Below are 12,685 nucleotides of genomic sequence, written 5' to 3'. Positions count from 1 at the left end.
CAAGAGGATGGCACAGGAAACAATGTGAGTAGTACTTACATACATATAGTCTTGATTTTCAATTTTTGTACTTGTATTCCTTCATATAGATATGCTACAATTCAGTCTGAAAATATTTAATTGGAAATTTTCTTTCTTTTTTTTTTGTCTTGAGACAGGGTCTCCCTTTGCAGTTCAGGCTGGCCTTGGGCTCACTTTGTAGCCCAGGCTGGTCTCGAACTCGCAACGATCCTCATATCTCAGCCTCTCCAGTGCTGGGATTACAGGCATGTGCCACCACGCCCGGCTTTACAGGAAGTTTTCAAAGTAAACAGTGCACGAACAAATAGGATTAGCTCAAAGGCAGGAAGTTATTAATTTCTATTTACCTTAAATTGTGCTGCATTTTAAACAATGCAATTTACTAGATGCTGTTTGCTATTTACAAATTATGTTTAGGGGCCCGATTATCATATATATATATATATATATATATATATATATATATATATAGTGTTTGTTTTTTACACAACAGCCTCAATCTTTGAAAGCCAATTTCAGATTGCTAAGGTGAAACAGTACTGACAACTTCACTTTTCACAGATTGAAGCGCTTGAATAAAAACTGACTACAGAAACCCCAAACACAGCTGCTCCCCTCCGCCTTGGACTTAATTTTTTTGTTTTTTTGTAGTTGAGGCTGGCCTCGAACTCTCAGCAATCCTCCTGCCTCAGCCTCCGGAGTACTGGGATTATAGGTGTGCGCCACCACATCCTGCCTCCACCTTTGATTTAAAACGAAAAAGAAATGCTGACATTCTACAATAGATCTTTCAGCTTGGACCCAGCCTGGGTATGGGTTCAGCCGCTAAGAATCGTCCAGCGAGTTAAGTTGTTTCAATTCCTCCAGGACCGACGGCCCCAGGCATCAGGGAGGACCGGCCGGCCCAACCCTCGAGGGCTGGGAAGCTCCCGGCGTCTCCAGCGGTGGGGAGGCGCTCGCCCTGGGTCGGCTGGTGGGTGAACGATTCTGTCTCGCAGCCCGCGGGGCCAGATGTTGGCCAGGACGCACGAAGACCACCCAGACCTTCACACGCTCGGACGCCTGTACCTGTGCCTGTGTCTAGCGACCAGAGCCCGCTGGGAGGCTCTGCGCAAGCGCGACAGTCGTGCGACATCCGTCACTTACGGCCGGAGCGGTTAGCGCTGGGAGTTAGTGGCGCGGTGCAGGACCCTTAGGAACGGACAGCTTGGGCGCGGTAATCAGCAATCTTCCCTCCTTCTCCCTGTGGTTCTGGGTGTTTGGGGCCACCGCGGAGCTTCCGGAGCCGGTGCGCGCGCCCAGGCGCGCACTGTCCCGTCGCGCTTCTCTGTCGCTCCGGGTGCTCCCGCGCCCAGGCGGGGGTGAGGGGCGGGGCCGGGGCCGGGGCCGGGCTGGACTCCGTCCCGGCGTCTTCCTGTTGAAATCTCCCGGGTAACTCGTGGCTCTTCTTCTTTTCCAAGACTGGTATCCGGGGACTGGTTTTCAGGGTCCGCCATGGAGCCAGAGCAGATGCTGGAGGGACAGACGCAGGTACCAGGAGGCCCTGGATTTAGGATGGCGGTGTTCGGGGAGGCAGCGAGACACGGGCTGATGTCTCTGTGACTGGTGTTTTTTGTAGGTTGCAGAGAATCCTCACTCCGAGTACGGCTTGACAGACAACGTTGAGGTAACTTGCCCGATTTCTGTGCCGTGTCCGTCCACCTCTTGAGGGCTGGAGAAAACTTGGGGTCCTTTTTTACTAGCTTACTTTGCACAAGAGAAAGATTTGCTATCATCAGCTCAATAATAACAAGTTAAAGATAGCTTGTTTTACCAGCGATACTAATACTTGTTTAAAAACGAGAGGTACTTTGCAATCAGATAACTACTGGCACAACTGAATTAACCAGAATTAGGTGAGAGTGGTTAGGAAAATACTGCATAGGTTTTGTGAAGAAGATTTATGTTTTTTATTTTAAAAAATACACCAGTAGGCGCTGGGGATTTAGCTCAGTGGCAAAAGCGCCTGCCTGGCAAGCGCGAGGTCATGAGTTCGCTTCCCGGTACCGGAGAAAACCCGGTACTGGAGAAAAAAAAAAAAAAAAAAAAAAAAATACACGAGTGACTAAATTTGGACAAATGAAGACAGGAAATATTTCCAGACAGATTTATAATAGTAACGAATGCTAATATTTCTCCACCTCTTTTGCTATGTGTCTTGACACACACTCTAGCAATTTGCATATATTTTTAGTCTCAAAAGGCTCAAAGAAGTTGAGTAACTTGTCCAAGGTCACCAGGAAGTTAGCAGAGAACTGTTTTCAACCTGGGCAGCTTACCTTCTTTGCAGAAGGTTTAAGCTATATTGCTAGTCTTTGTGTGTGGGTGTGTGGTGCTGGGGATTAAGCCCTGGGCCTCATGCATACTGTTGTAAAGCAGTTTGCCATTGAGGTACATCCCTAGCCCCGTATTGCTAATCTTGATGGATTCTTAAGAGTTCACAGGTGTGATTGTTTATTGCCTGTAGAATTGCTAGCAGTGTTTATTGGTTTGATACCAGTATTAAGAAGAAAATCCATTGTTTTCATAGTGTTCTTGTAATTGAATTGTTGAAGCGAATCAGGTGAATATACTCTACTTTGTGTTGTAATCACTTAGACTTCTTTCATGGTGCCTGTGTGTGCAAAGCCATGATACTGTACTGATGGCCAAATGCTGCGTACCAAGTCATGGGATTCTTCCTTTGTATTTGGAGAAAAAAAAAATGAAAGTGGGGTGTGTGATATGTTTGGTCTTGCTTCTTGATGTTTTTTTTTTTTTTTTTTTGATAGTATTGGGGATTAAACCCAGGGCCTTTGCACTGATCTAAATCCCCAGCCCTCTTTTGGTTTTATTTTTAGGACAGGGTCTTGCTAAGTTTCTCGGTTGTCTAAGTGAGGCTCAAACTTGTGATCCTCCAGCTTCAGCCTTCCAGAATGCTGGAATTACAAGCTCTGCCACTGTCTGGATTGCTTTTAAAATTTTATTCATTGATTGATTGTCTTTTTGAGACAGGTTCAATATTGATTGATTGATCGATTGTCTTGTTGGTTTTTTATTTTATTTTATTTTATTTTATTTTTTCCGGTACCAGGAACTGAACTCATGACCTTGTGCTTGCCAGGCAGGCGCTGTGCCACTGAGCTAAATCCCCAGCCCCATGATTGTCTTGTTGAGACAGGGTCTCCTTATACAGTTCAGGCTGGCCTTGTGGTCACTTTGTAGCCCAGGCTGGTCTCGAACTTGCAAAGGTCCTCTTCCTCAGCCTCCTGAGTGCTGTGATTACAGGCATGCGCCACCATGCCTGGCTACTTTCTTAATTTTAAAGTGCCCCCCTTTTAATGAATTAATGGTGATAGTAATAACTTCTTTTTGGCAAGGTTTTAGTTGACCAAAAAAAGTTGACCACTCTGTTAGTCTTTTCCTTCATCTTACTGTTTTATTTCTAATTGTATGTGATATTTGAAAGGCTGGAAACCACTATTCTACAGCTGTTACTTCTGCCACTGTCTCTTTTGCATTACATTTATTTATTGACTTACTTTAAGTTTATTTTTTTCAAGTTTTTGCCTTAGTGTTCAAATTTTTTTTATGTATAGTATGCAAATTTAACTTACTATAATTTATTTTCAAGTAGTATTACATCTTTTATCTACAATATATTAATTTTTTTAAAAAAGTAGTGCTGGGAGTTGAAACCAGGGCCTTTTGGATCCAAGGCAAGCACTGTTTTGCTGAGCTACATCTTAGCCTCATATATGAATCTGTATCTTGTAGCAATATTCTACCTCAATAGCAATATTATTCTATTTTTATCCCCCCCTGGACTTTTCTGTTTAGCATATATTTTACTTTTGCATTAATTGTATCATAATTTTTATTTTTTCCATAAGAAGTTAGTTATTTTAGCTGAGTGTGGTGGTACGTGCCTGTAATCCTAGCAGTTACTTTTGAGGCTGAGGCAGGAAGATCAAACAATAAGAAAAAGGAGAGTGGGGCATCCCGTGGCGCACGCTTGTAATCTCAGCACTGGGGAGGCTGAGGCAGAAGGATAGTTGCTAGTTCGAGACCAGCCTAGGCTACAAAGTGAGCTCAAGGCCAGCCTATCGAGACAATCTCGAAAAAGACAAAAAAAAAAAGACAAAAGAGAATTTTCTTTTTATCATAGATCCCTACCCCCCCCTCCCCTCCCCTCCCCTCCCCTCTTCTTTCTTGGCTGTACCAGGATTGAAATCAGGGCTTTGTGCATGCTAAACAAGCACTTCATCATTGAGGTACATCTCCAGCCCCGTTCATTCATATAGATACAAATACATACATACGTATACATGGAGAGATAGGAAGAGACAGAGACAGACAGACACACAGGCAGACAGACAAGGTCTCCTACTGCATCAGGTTCCTGAATAGCTGGGATTACAGGCATGTGCCTGTGCCACCACTGCCTAATTTTATCATAGTTTTTAAGTAATTTTGATTATTTTTGGGGGGTGTGTGTTGGGAATTGAACTCAGGAGCTGGTGCATGCTAAACACATGCTCTGCACCTATTGGATACTTCTGTATATTTTCACATATTCTTGAATTTTGTTCTAGGACACCGTTGCTTAAAAATTTGATCCTTTTAATGCTTGCTTTAACCTTTTTTTTTGAGACGGTCTTCTGGTTAGTCCATGCTGGCCTTGAACTCACTATGTAGCCCAGGCCAGCCTCAAACTTGCAGTGATCCTCCTGCCTCAGCATCCCCAGGGCTGGGATTACAGGCGTGCCCCGCTATGCTTGCTGATTACTGTTGTTAGTGGTGCCTGACCGTCCTTTAGTTTAGGCCTAGTTTCCTCCTTTTAAGTACAGCATTCTATTGAATGTTCCATGTATTTGAGGTTTTTCCCACTCTGGGTCATAGTCATGCACACTATTTCCAGCTTGTGTGAGCTCTGATTGTTCCTCCTGCTCTGTCTCAGTGGTTCTTTTCCTGACCTAAAGGGACCGGAAGGCATTCTCTTGTCTCTTTCTATATAATTCTCCTCTCCATGCAATGTTCTCCTTTCTAGTACTCTGCATTTCAAACTTTAGTTGTCTTCATCTCCCAGAATTTTCAACTCTGTCTTCTCAACTCAGAGAGTCTAATTAGGCTAAGCTCAAGTTTCCTGTCAGGTTTTGCGTCTTGTAAGTTCTTTAGATAGGACGCAGTAAACTGGAACAATAGTAGAACTCACTTCAACCCCTTCCCCACTGGTCACAGTAGTATATGGATTTTCAGGTCTCACTATGTAGTCCATGCTGGCCTTGAACTTACAATGTAGCCCTGCTGGTATCAAACTTGTGGCAGTCAGCACCACCACCTCTGGCTTACATTTTTTTTAAAAAGATATTTCTCTCTTCAAATAAATTAATTCTAATACTGCAGTCTTGCTCAGCAATATTCAGTAAAGGCTTGAATGAGATAAAGAGAGGATTTAGTTAAAGAATTTGGGCTGGGGATTTAGCTCAGCGGCAAAGCGCCTGCCTGGCAAGCGCAAGGTCGTGAGTTCGGTTCCTGGTACCGGAGAAAAACCAAAACAAAAAAAAAAAAAAAAAAAAAAGAAAAAGAATTCTATTAGTTAAAGAATTTATTATACAAGTTATTATTGCTTATGCCTTCCTGTTTCTTATTGGAGGCATTATAATGTCATGAAACTCTAACTAGTTTTCATTGTGCACAAATTCTGCAGTAGAAAGTTAGGACTGTTTTCAGAAAATACACTATGAGTTTTGATAGTTGCCTCATTTTCTTTACTGTGATTCAGCTGAAGTTTTGAATGTAGTGGATTTTGGTTCAAAATGGAAGAAAACTCATTCAAAATGATGTCAGTTTTTAGAAAGGCCAAATTGTATAATATTTTCTGTAATGGAAAGATAAATTTTACAAAGGCTTAATTAGGATTTCAGAAATGATGGAATGCTATGGGTATTTGTTGAGATTTACTGATGAACAATATATTTCTTGATCCATGGCTAAATAAATAGCCATTTTATAGATTAATTGAAAAGACAACTAAGTTACAAAATTAGGTTAAAAGAATCATATAAAAGAAATTGTGTTACACAGTTATGGGACATTGCTTGTTTTTCTTTTTTGTGGAGGGGTTTGGAGACAGGGTCTTGCTGTGTAGTTTAGGCTTCAATGTGTAGCCCAGGCTGGCTTTGAACTCTGTGGCTAAACAAGTATGTACCACCATACCCGCCTGGGTGGTTGTCTTTGGAAACCTTGATACATTTGTTGTAGATGAACGATTAAAATGTTTTCCGTCTGGTTTTATAAAACAAAATTAGATCTAGAAAAATTTTTTTTCTTTGTTGACTCTTTGACATCCAGTTTGAATATGGTTGAATGGAAGTAGTCTTAAGAATACTGTTTTGAAGCCAGGCATGGTGGCACATACCTGTAGTCCCTGCACTCGGGGCAGAGGCAGGAGGATTGCCAAGAGTTTGAGGCCAGCCTAGACTATTGCATAGTGAGAGCCTAGCTAAACAAACAAACAAAACCTAAAAAACAAACAAATGCCAAACCAGCAAACAAAGGAAAAGGAATATTGTTTTAAGCCAGGCAAAGTGACACATACCTGTAATGCCAGCTACTTTGGGAGGCTGAGGCAGGAAAATTACAAGTTGAAGTCCAGCCTGGACAACTTACTGAGTTCTTGTTAAAAAAAAAGGCACATACAGAACTCCTTTGTCTTTTAAGAGCTATTTATTTCTTTGTTATTTTTGTTGCTTTCTGAGACAGGGTCTCATGTAGTTCAGGCTGCCCTTGAACTCATGGCAGTCCTGCCTCACCCTCCCAACTGCTGTGTTTACAGATGTGAGCTACCATGCCCAGCCCAAGAGCTGTTTATTTAAAAAATAGTAGATTTCTAAAAAGGCAAAATTTTTAATAGTTTTTGATATTCTCCATGTCAGCTGCAAATGTATGAAAGCCTCCAAATTTTGGGGTTGTTAAATTGTGTACAGTAATACCTCATTTCACAGGTGGTATTATTCGCAAACAGTTTGGTTTGCAAACAGAAGCATTTGGCCAAATTCTGTTCTTGTTTGCGAATGGCATTGGGTGACAAATATGACCGTGGCCATCTTTCCCACACAAACACAAACATGGCCATCTTTTCCAAAATTACAGAACAAATTTATTGGTCCCAAAATTTTATTCATTTAAATATCACATTCCCTTTTTTTGTTGTGGTTCTTTGTGGTACTGTGAATTGAACGTCGGGCCTTTGTACTGAGCCTTTGTACCCCAGCCCTTTTTATTTTTAATTGTGAGACAGGGTCTCACCAAGTTGCTAAATTGCTCAGGCTGGGCTCAAACTTGTGATTCTCTTGCCTCAGTCTCCCACAGTGCCGGGATTACAAACTCTGTGCCAGCCTAACCTATTCACTTTTACAAATCATGGATATATTTGTTTTAAAAAGAAACAAATATATTTGTTTTAAAAAGAAACAAACAAATACTTCACAAACAAGTGAAGTATTCTCATTGTTACACAGAGTAACCATGAAAATAGAAACAATGAGTATTTGCTAGATTCTGACAGCATAAGCCTGTGAGACTGCACCTGTCTTCTATGTTTTAAGGTAGTTTAAACCAGTTGTGGTGGGGAACACCTATAATCCCAGCACTATGGGAGACTGAGGCAGGAGGATCACAAGGTTTAGCCCAGCCTTGGCAATTTAGTGAGACAGTGTCTCAAAAAAAAAAAAAGGCTGGGGTGCAGCTTAGTGCAAGGGCCTTGGGTTCAATACCTAGTGCTGTTAAAAAAAAAAAAAAGCCAGCCCAACCAGGTGGCACACACCTATAGACCCAACATTTTGGAGGTTGAGGTAGGAGGATCAAGAGTTTCAGGCTTGCTTGGGCTACATAATGAGTTCGAGGTTAGTCTGCACTGCATAGTGAGACCCTGTTTCAAAAAATAAAAATAAAAACAAGAAAATACTGGGGTTGTACCTCAGTGGTACAGTGTTTGTGAGTTTCATCTCCTGTACTGAAAAAAATAAGAAAGGGAGTTTAGCAAGTGCTACAGAAGTGTGAAAGACACACTAACACCAGACTTTGTCCTTGACATTATCTATACTGAAAGAATTGGAAGACTAGCTTCCTTGCTGTTTTTCATTGCTATTTAATGTCATATCCATTGTTTTGGAAAATGCTGTAAAGTAGTATTCTCATGAAAGGAAGGAAGGAAGGAAAAAGGGGGGAAGAAAGGAAGAAGGGCTGTATTTACACCTAAAAGGCAGAAAAAATGAAAGACACTAGAATTTAGAGATATGACATTTAGGGGCTGGGGATTTAGCTCAGCAGCTCAGCGCCTGCCTGGCAAGTGCAAGGTCATGAGTTCGATTCCCGGTACCAGAAAAAAACCAAAAAAAAAACCAAACAACAAAAAGAGAGAGATGACATTTAAAGATATGATGTCTTTGGAGAGAAAAGGCTTAAATGAAATTTAAAGGTAGGTTTGAACTCAGCAGAGATGTTTACCGTTTCCTGTCATTGATTTGCCTCTTCTGTTAGTATGATTCATTTTGTCTACACTCAAAATAATGTAGTTATTTGGAGTATTCATGTGTTGTTTTTTGAATTCACTAGAGGATAGTAGAAAATGAGAAGATTAATGCAGAAAAGTCATCAAAACAGAAGGTGGATCTACAGTCCTTGCCAACTCGTGCCTACCTGGATCAGACAGTTGTGCCTATCTTGTTACAGGGACTTGCTGTGCTCGCGAAGGAAAGGTGAGGTCATGGTATCTGCAGATGGGAGTGCCAGAGAAAGAAGAGACGTACCTAAGTTAATGTTAGTTTTTACTATAATGTTTTATAATTTATGGCTATTAAACTTCTTTGAAAGGAAGCCAGGCATAATCTCAAGTCAGACATTTTCATTTTTTTCTACTAATCTTAGATCATATGCATACTTGTAAAGATTCCTAGTCATGGTATAAATGTGATTTTGTATCTTCATTTTACTTAATGACATAACATTTTTCTATATGGATCGATAATCTTCATGATCATAATTTAAATTTTAATGTTATCACAATTAACCTAGCCATATCCTCTGTTACATAATATCTAGGTTCAGTTTCCTTTGTCACTATAGATCAACAATAGGCAGTAGACAGTTCATTTTCTTTCATGTCTCTTTTACCTGTGTTTACTTTTTAAATAACAAATTCCAAAGAGTTGTTTTACTAGTTCGTTTTTTTGGTGAGGTTTTTTTTTTTTTTTTTTTTTTTGGTGCTGGGAATTGAACTCAGGACCTCACACTTCCCAGGCAGGTGTTTGTGCACAGAGCTATATCCTGGCCCCTGTTTTACTAGTTCAAAGGATATTATTTTTATAGTATCGTATTTCTACCCTAAAGCTTGTTCAAACTCTAGTGTCACTGTAGCCTCAACAATGTTCTGAACTTTGTTGCCAAGTTGTTTTAATTACATTTCTTCATTAGCATAGAATCATGTCATTACATGTTTTTGTGCAGTAATTCTTATTCAAATTTTCTTGTGTAAAGAAATACAATGAGGCCAGGCATGGTGGTGCATGCATGTAATTGCAGCACTGGGGAGGCTGAGGAAGGAGGATCACCAAGAGTTTGAGCCTAGCCTGGGCTACATAGAGTTTGAGGCCAGCCTGAACTATACAGCCAGACCATTTGTCCAAAAAAAAAAAAAAAAAAAAAAAAAGCAAACACAATGACAAAATTTGTTTGGTAAATTAGATTAGTTAACATTTACAAAAAAAACCCACAAAACATTGATTACATGGATACTATGTTTTATTCAAAGGATAGGAATAAAGATTGTAGCAAATTGACATAACTTGATAAAAAACTTGAACATTGTATCTCAGAGTAAGTGATGAAGTTAGAGTAGCTATATTAGTTTATGTAAAAATTATATGAGGGCTAGGAGCGTAGCTCAGTGATAGAGCATGTGGTGGAGCATGTGGTAAGCATGCACAAGGCCCTGGGTTCAGTCTCTTGTACCACCTCTCCCAACTGATAAACAGAGGAAGCCACATATATGTGGTTTTGATGTATTTGTAAAATAAGATTTATTTATGATTGTGTAATACATCTTGAGTCTGCCACTGAGAATTAAAATGTGGCTATCCTTTCTTTGTTGTTATTTTTTAATTTTGGTTTTTTTGAGACAGGGACTTGCTATGTAGTGCATACTGGCCTTGAACTTGCGTATGTAGCCCAGGCTGGCCTCAAACTCACAGTGATCCTCTTGCCTCAGCTTCCTGAGTGCTGGGATCACAGACCTGTGCCACCATGCTCGGCAGAATTAAATTATTTGAAGATAAAAGTGTTTTTTAAAGAAAAGCAGTGTAAGTTGGGTAATCTCAGCACTCGGGAGGCTGAGACAGGATTGCTGTGATTTCGAGGCCAGCCTGGGTTACATAGTGACTCCAAGACCAGCCTATACTACAAAGTGAGACCCTGTCTCAAAAAACCAGAAAGAAAACAAAACTAATAGAATTTGTTTAAGTTAGTGTTGACTCTTCTGATTATTCACTTGAGTTTTTGAACTATATGTTTTAGTAATGCTACAGTCATTGTCTTAATTGGGTTTTGTTGTTTTGTTGAAGGATAACACCTATATACGTAGTTGTGCATTTCATATCTATGTAATGTGTGCTCAGATCAAGAAGCTAAACATAATACTGCCAGCACTGCAGAAGTCTGTCTTGTGAACCTCTTCGTCATTATTTTCTCTAAAGCAATCCAATGTTAGTATATGTTTAAAACCTGTTTAGAATCGAGTTCATAACTAGTTTTGTTTATATATATATTTATTTATTTATTTTAGTCTTTTTTTGAGACAGAGTCTTGCTATGCAGTTCAGGTTGGCCTGGAGCTCACTTTGTAGCCCAGACTGGTCTTGAACTTGCAATGATCCTCCTGCCTCAGCCTCCCAAGTGCTGGGATTACAGGCATGTGCCACCATGCCTGGTGCATAACAAGTTTTAAACCATAAAAATTTGTCTTTTTAAAACTATATTGGTTGTTTGTCTTTCTCACTTTCCATATATATGACAAATGACCTTTGACTGTAAAATAAAAAGTAAAAAGGTGTGCTGTCTTTATGAAACTACATTTAAATTAACACATTTAAAAATATGTTTTTCTGGGGCTGGGGATTTAGCTCAGCGGCAAAAGCGCCTGCCTGGCAAGCACAAGGTCGTGAGTTTGGTTCCCGGTACCGGAGAAAAACCAAAAAAAAAAAAAAAAAAAAAAAAATGTTTTTCTGTTCAAAAGAAAAAACAAACAGTAATGGGGGAAAGGAGAAAGGAAGAAAGAGAAAAAGAAAAAAAATATATACAAGATAGTTAAGATAGTTATACAGCTAGTTTCTCTTAGTTGATTGGAAAGAAAGGTTTGTGCTGATACTGTCTGAACAAGATATCATGCCTGTATCTTGTACTCTGAATATCTACTGAAGACATTAATACACACTGTATTACTGTAATTCTCCTACTAACCTGTTTTGAAACTGTCTTCTTAGTTTTCTTTTATTCTCTTTAAAATAAAATTTAAAAAAATTAAAAATATATGTTTCTAAACTTTGGATTTGTTTTCCCTTACAGACCACCAAATCCCATTGAATTTCTAGCATCTTATCTTTTAAAAAACAAGGCACAGTTTGAAGATCGAAACTGACGTATTGGGAAGAACAGAAAAATCTGGTTGCTACTGTAGATTTACATGATTAAGAGGCAGCTTTAATTGCCACAATTTTCCCTCCTTTTTGGAATTATAAGAACCTTCAGGACAAAAGAAATTATTTCCAGAAGAGAACATATTTCCCCTATTTTGATTTAATCACCATACTTATTTAATGAGCATATTCTGTGCAATTTTTTCGCAGATTGTCTTTAACTTTGTTTTTAAAATGACCTTCAAAATAAATTGTCGAAATGCCAGTATTTCAGAGTAGTTTTTGTTATGAGAAGTACTTTGTATGCTTGAATTGTTATCATGAATTGCTTCTTTCTTGTGTCTCAATGCTACAGAGTTTTACAACAGAGTGAAAATATAGCAGAATCAAGAATAATATAAAAAACTTAGCCTCTTTTTCCCAGTATTGTCACTGGACTTTTCTAAGGGTGGTATGTGGGCATGTTCAATGTCCAATAAGCATCACAGGTGTTTCTAATGTACAGTAATATTGGGGTGTGGAGCAAAGCATTGCACAGCGTATATCGTATCTTTCAATGCTTTCGGATAATGATGTAAAAATAGCTCATTTATTGCAGCCCTGTATGTCGGGCATCGTACTGTTTTCTTTAACCCAGCAACTCTGCAAAGTAGATACTATTCCCATTTTGCAGATAAGATAACAGACTTGGAGAGGTTCAGTGACTTACTTTTTCAAAACAGCACTACTGGTAAATGCTTCAGTGGGAATTCATCCATCCTTTTTTTTTTTCCCTTCGAGACAGGGTCTCACTATGTAGCCCAGGCTGGACTCAACTCACAGTGATCCTCCTACTCAGGTTCCTGAGTACTGGGAATACAGGTGTGCACCACTACACCTGGCAATTCATTCCAGTTCTGTGAATGTGTTGCTGATAGCTAGTGAGAAATATTTGTGTCACTTAATGTCATTGAG

The 12,685-nt window shown here is 39.6% G+C and overlaps 1 protein-coding gene across 1 annotated transcript; it reads left to right on the top strand.

Moving 5' to 3' along the window:
- The first annotated feature begins 1,139 nt into the window (after window positions 1-1,139).
- Dpy30 (dpy-30 histone methyltransferase complex regulatory subunit) lies at window positions 1,140-11,999 on the top strand. The gene is made up of 5 exons (XM_005390835.2): window positions 1,140-1,237; window positions 1,482-1,551; window positions 1,640-1,687; window positions 8,659-8,801; window positions 11,661-11,999. The coding sequence occupies exons 2-5, from the start codon at window positions 1,516-1,518 to the stop codon at window positions 11,731-11,733; spliced, it is 300 nt and encodes a 99-aa protein (XP_005390892.1). The 5' UTR covers window positions 1,140-1,237; window positions 1,482-1,515; the 3' UTR covers window positions 11,734-11,999.
- Window positions 12,000-12,685: the final 686 nt, after the last annotated feature.

The sequence above is a fragment of the Chinchilla lanigera genome, unplaced genomic scaffold, assembly GCF_000276665.1.
Source record: "Chinchilla lanigera isolate Chin_1 unplaced genomic scaffold, ChiLan1.0 scaffold00040, whole genome shotgun sequence".
In the NCBI taxonomy this organism is placed as follows: Eukaryota; Metazoa; Chordata; class Mammalia; order Rodentia; family Chinchillidae; genus Chinchilla; species Chinchilla lanigera.
This window is presented reverse-complemented; position numbering and strand designations above follow the sequence as displayed.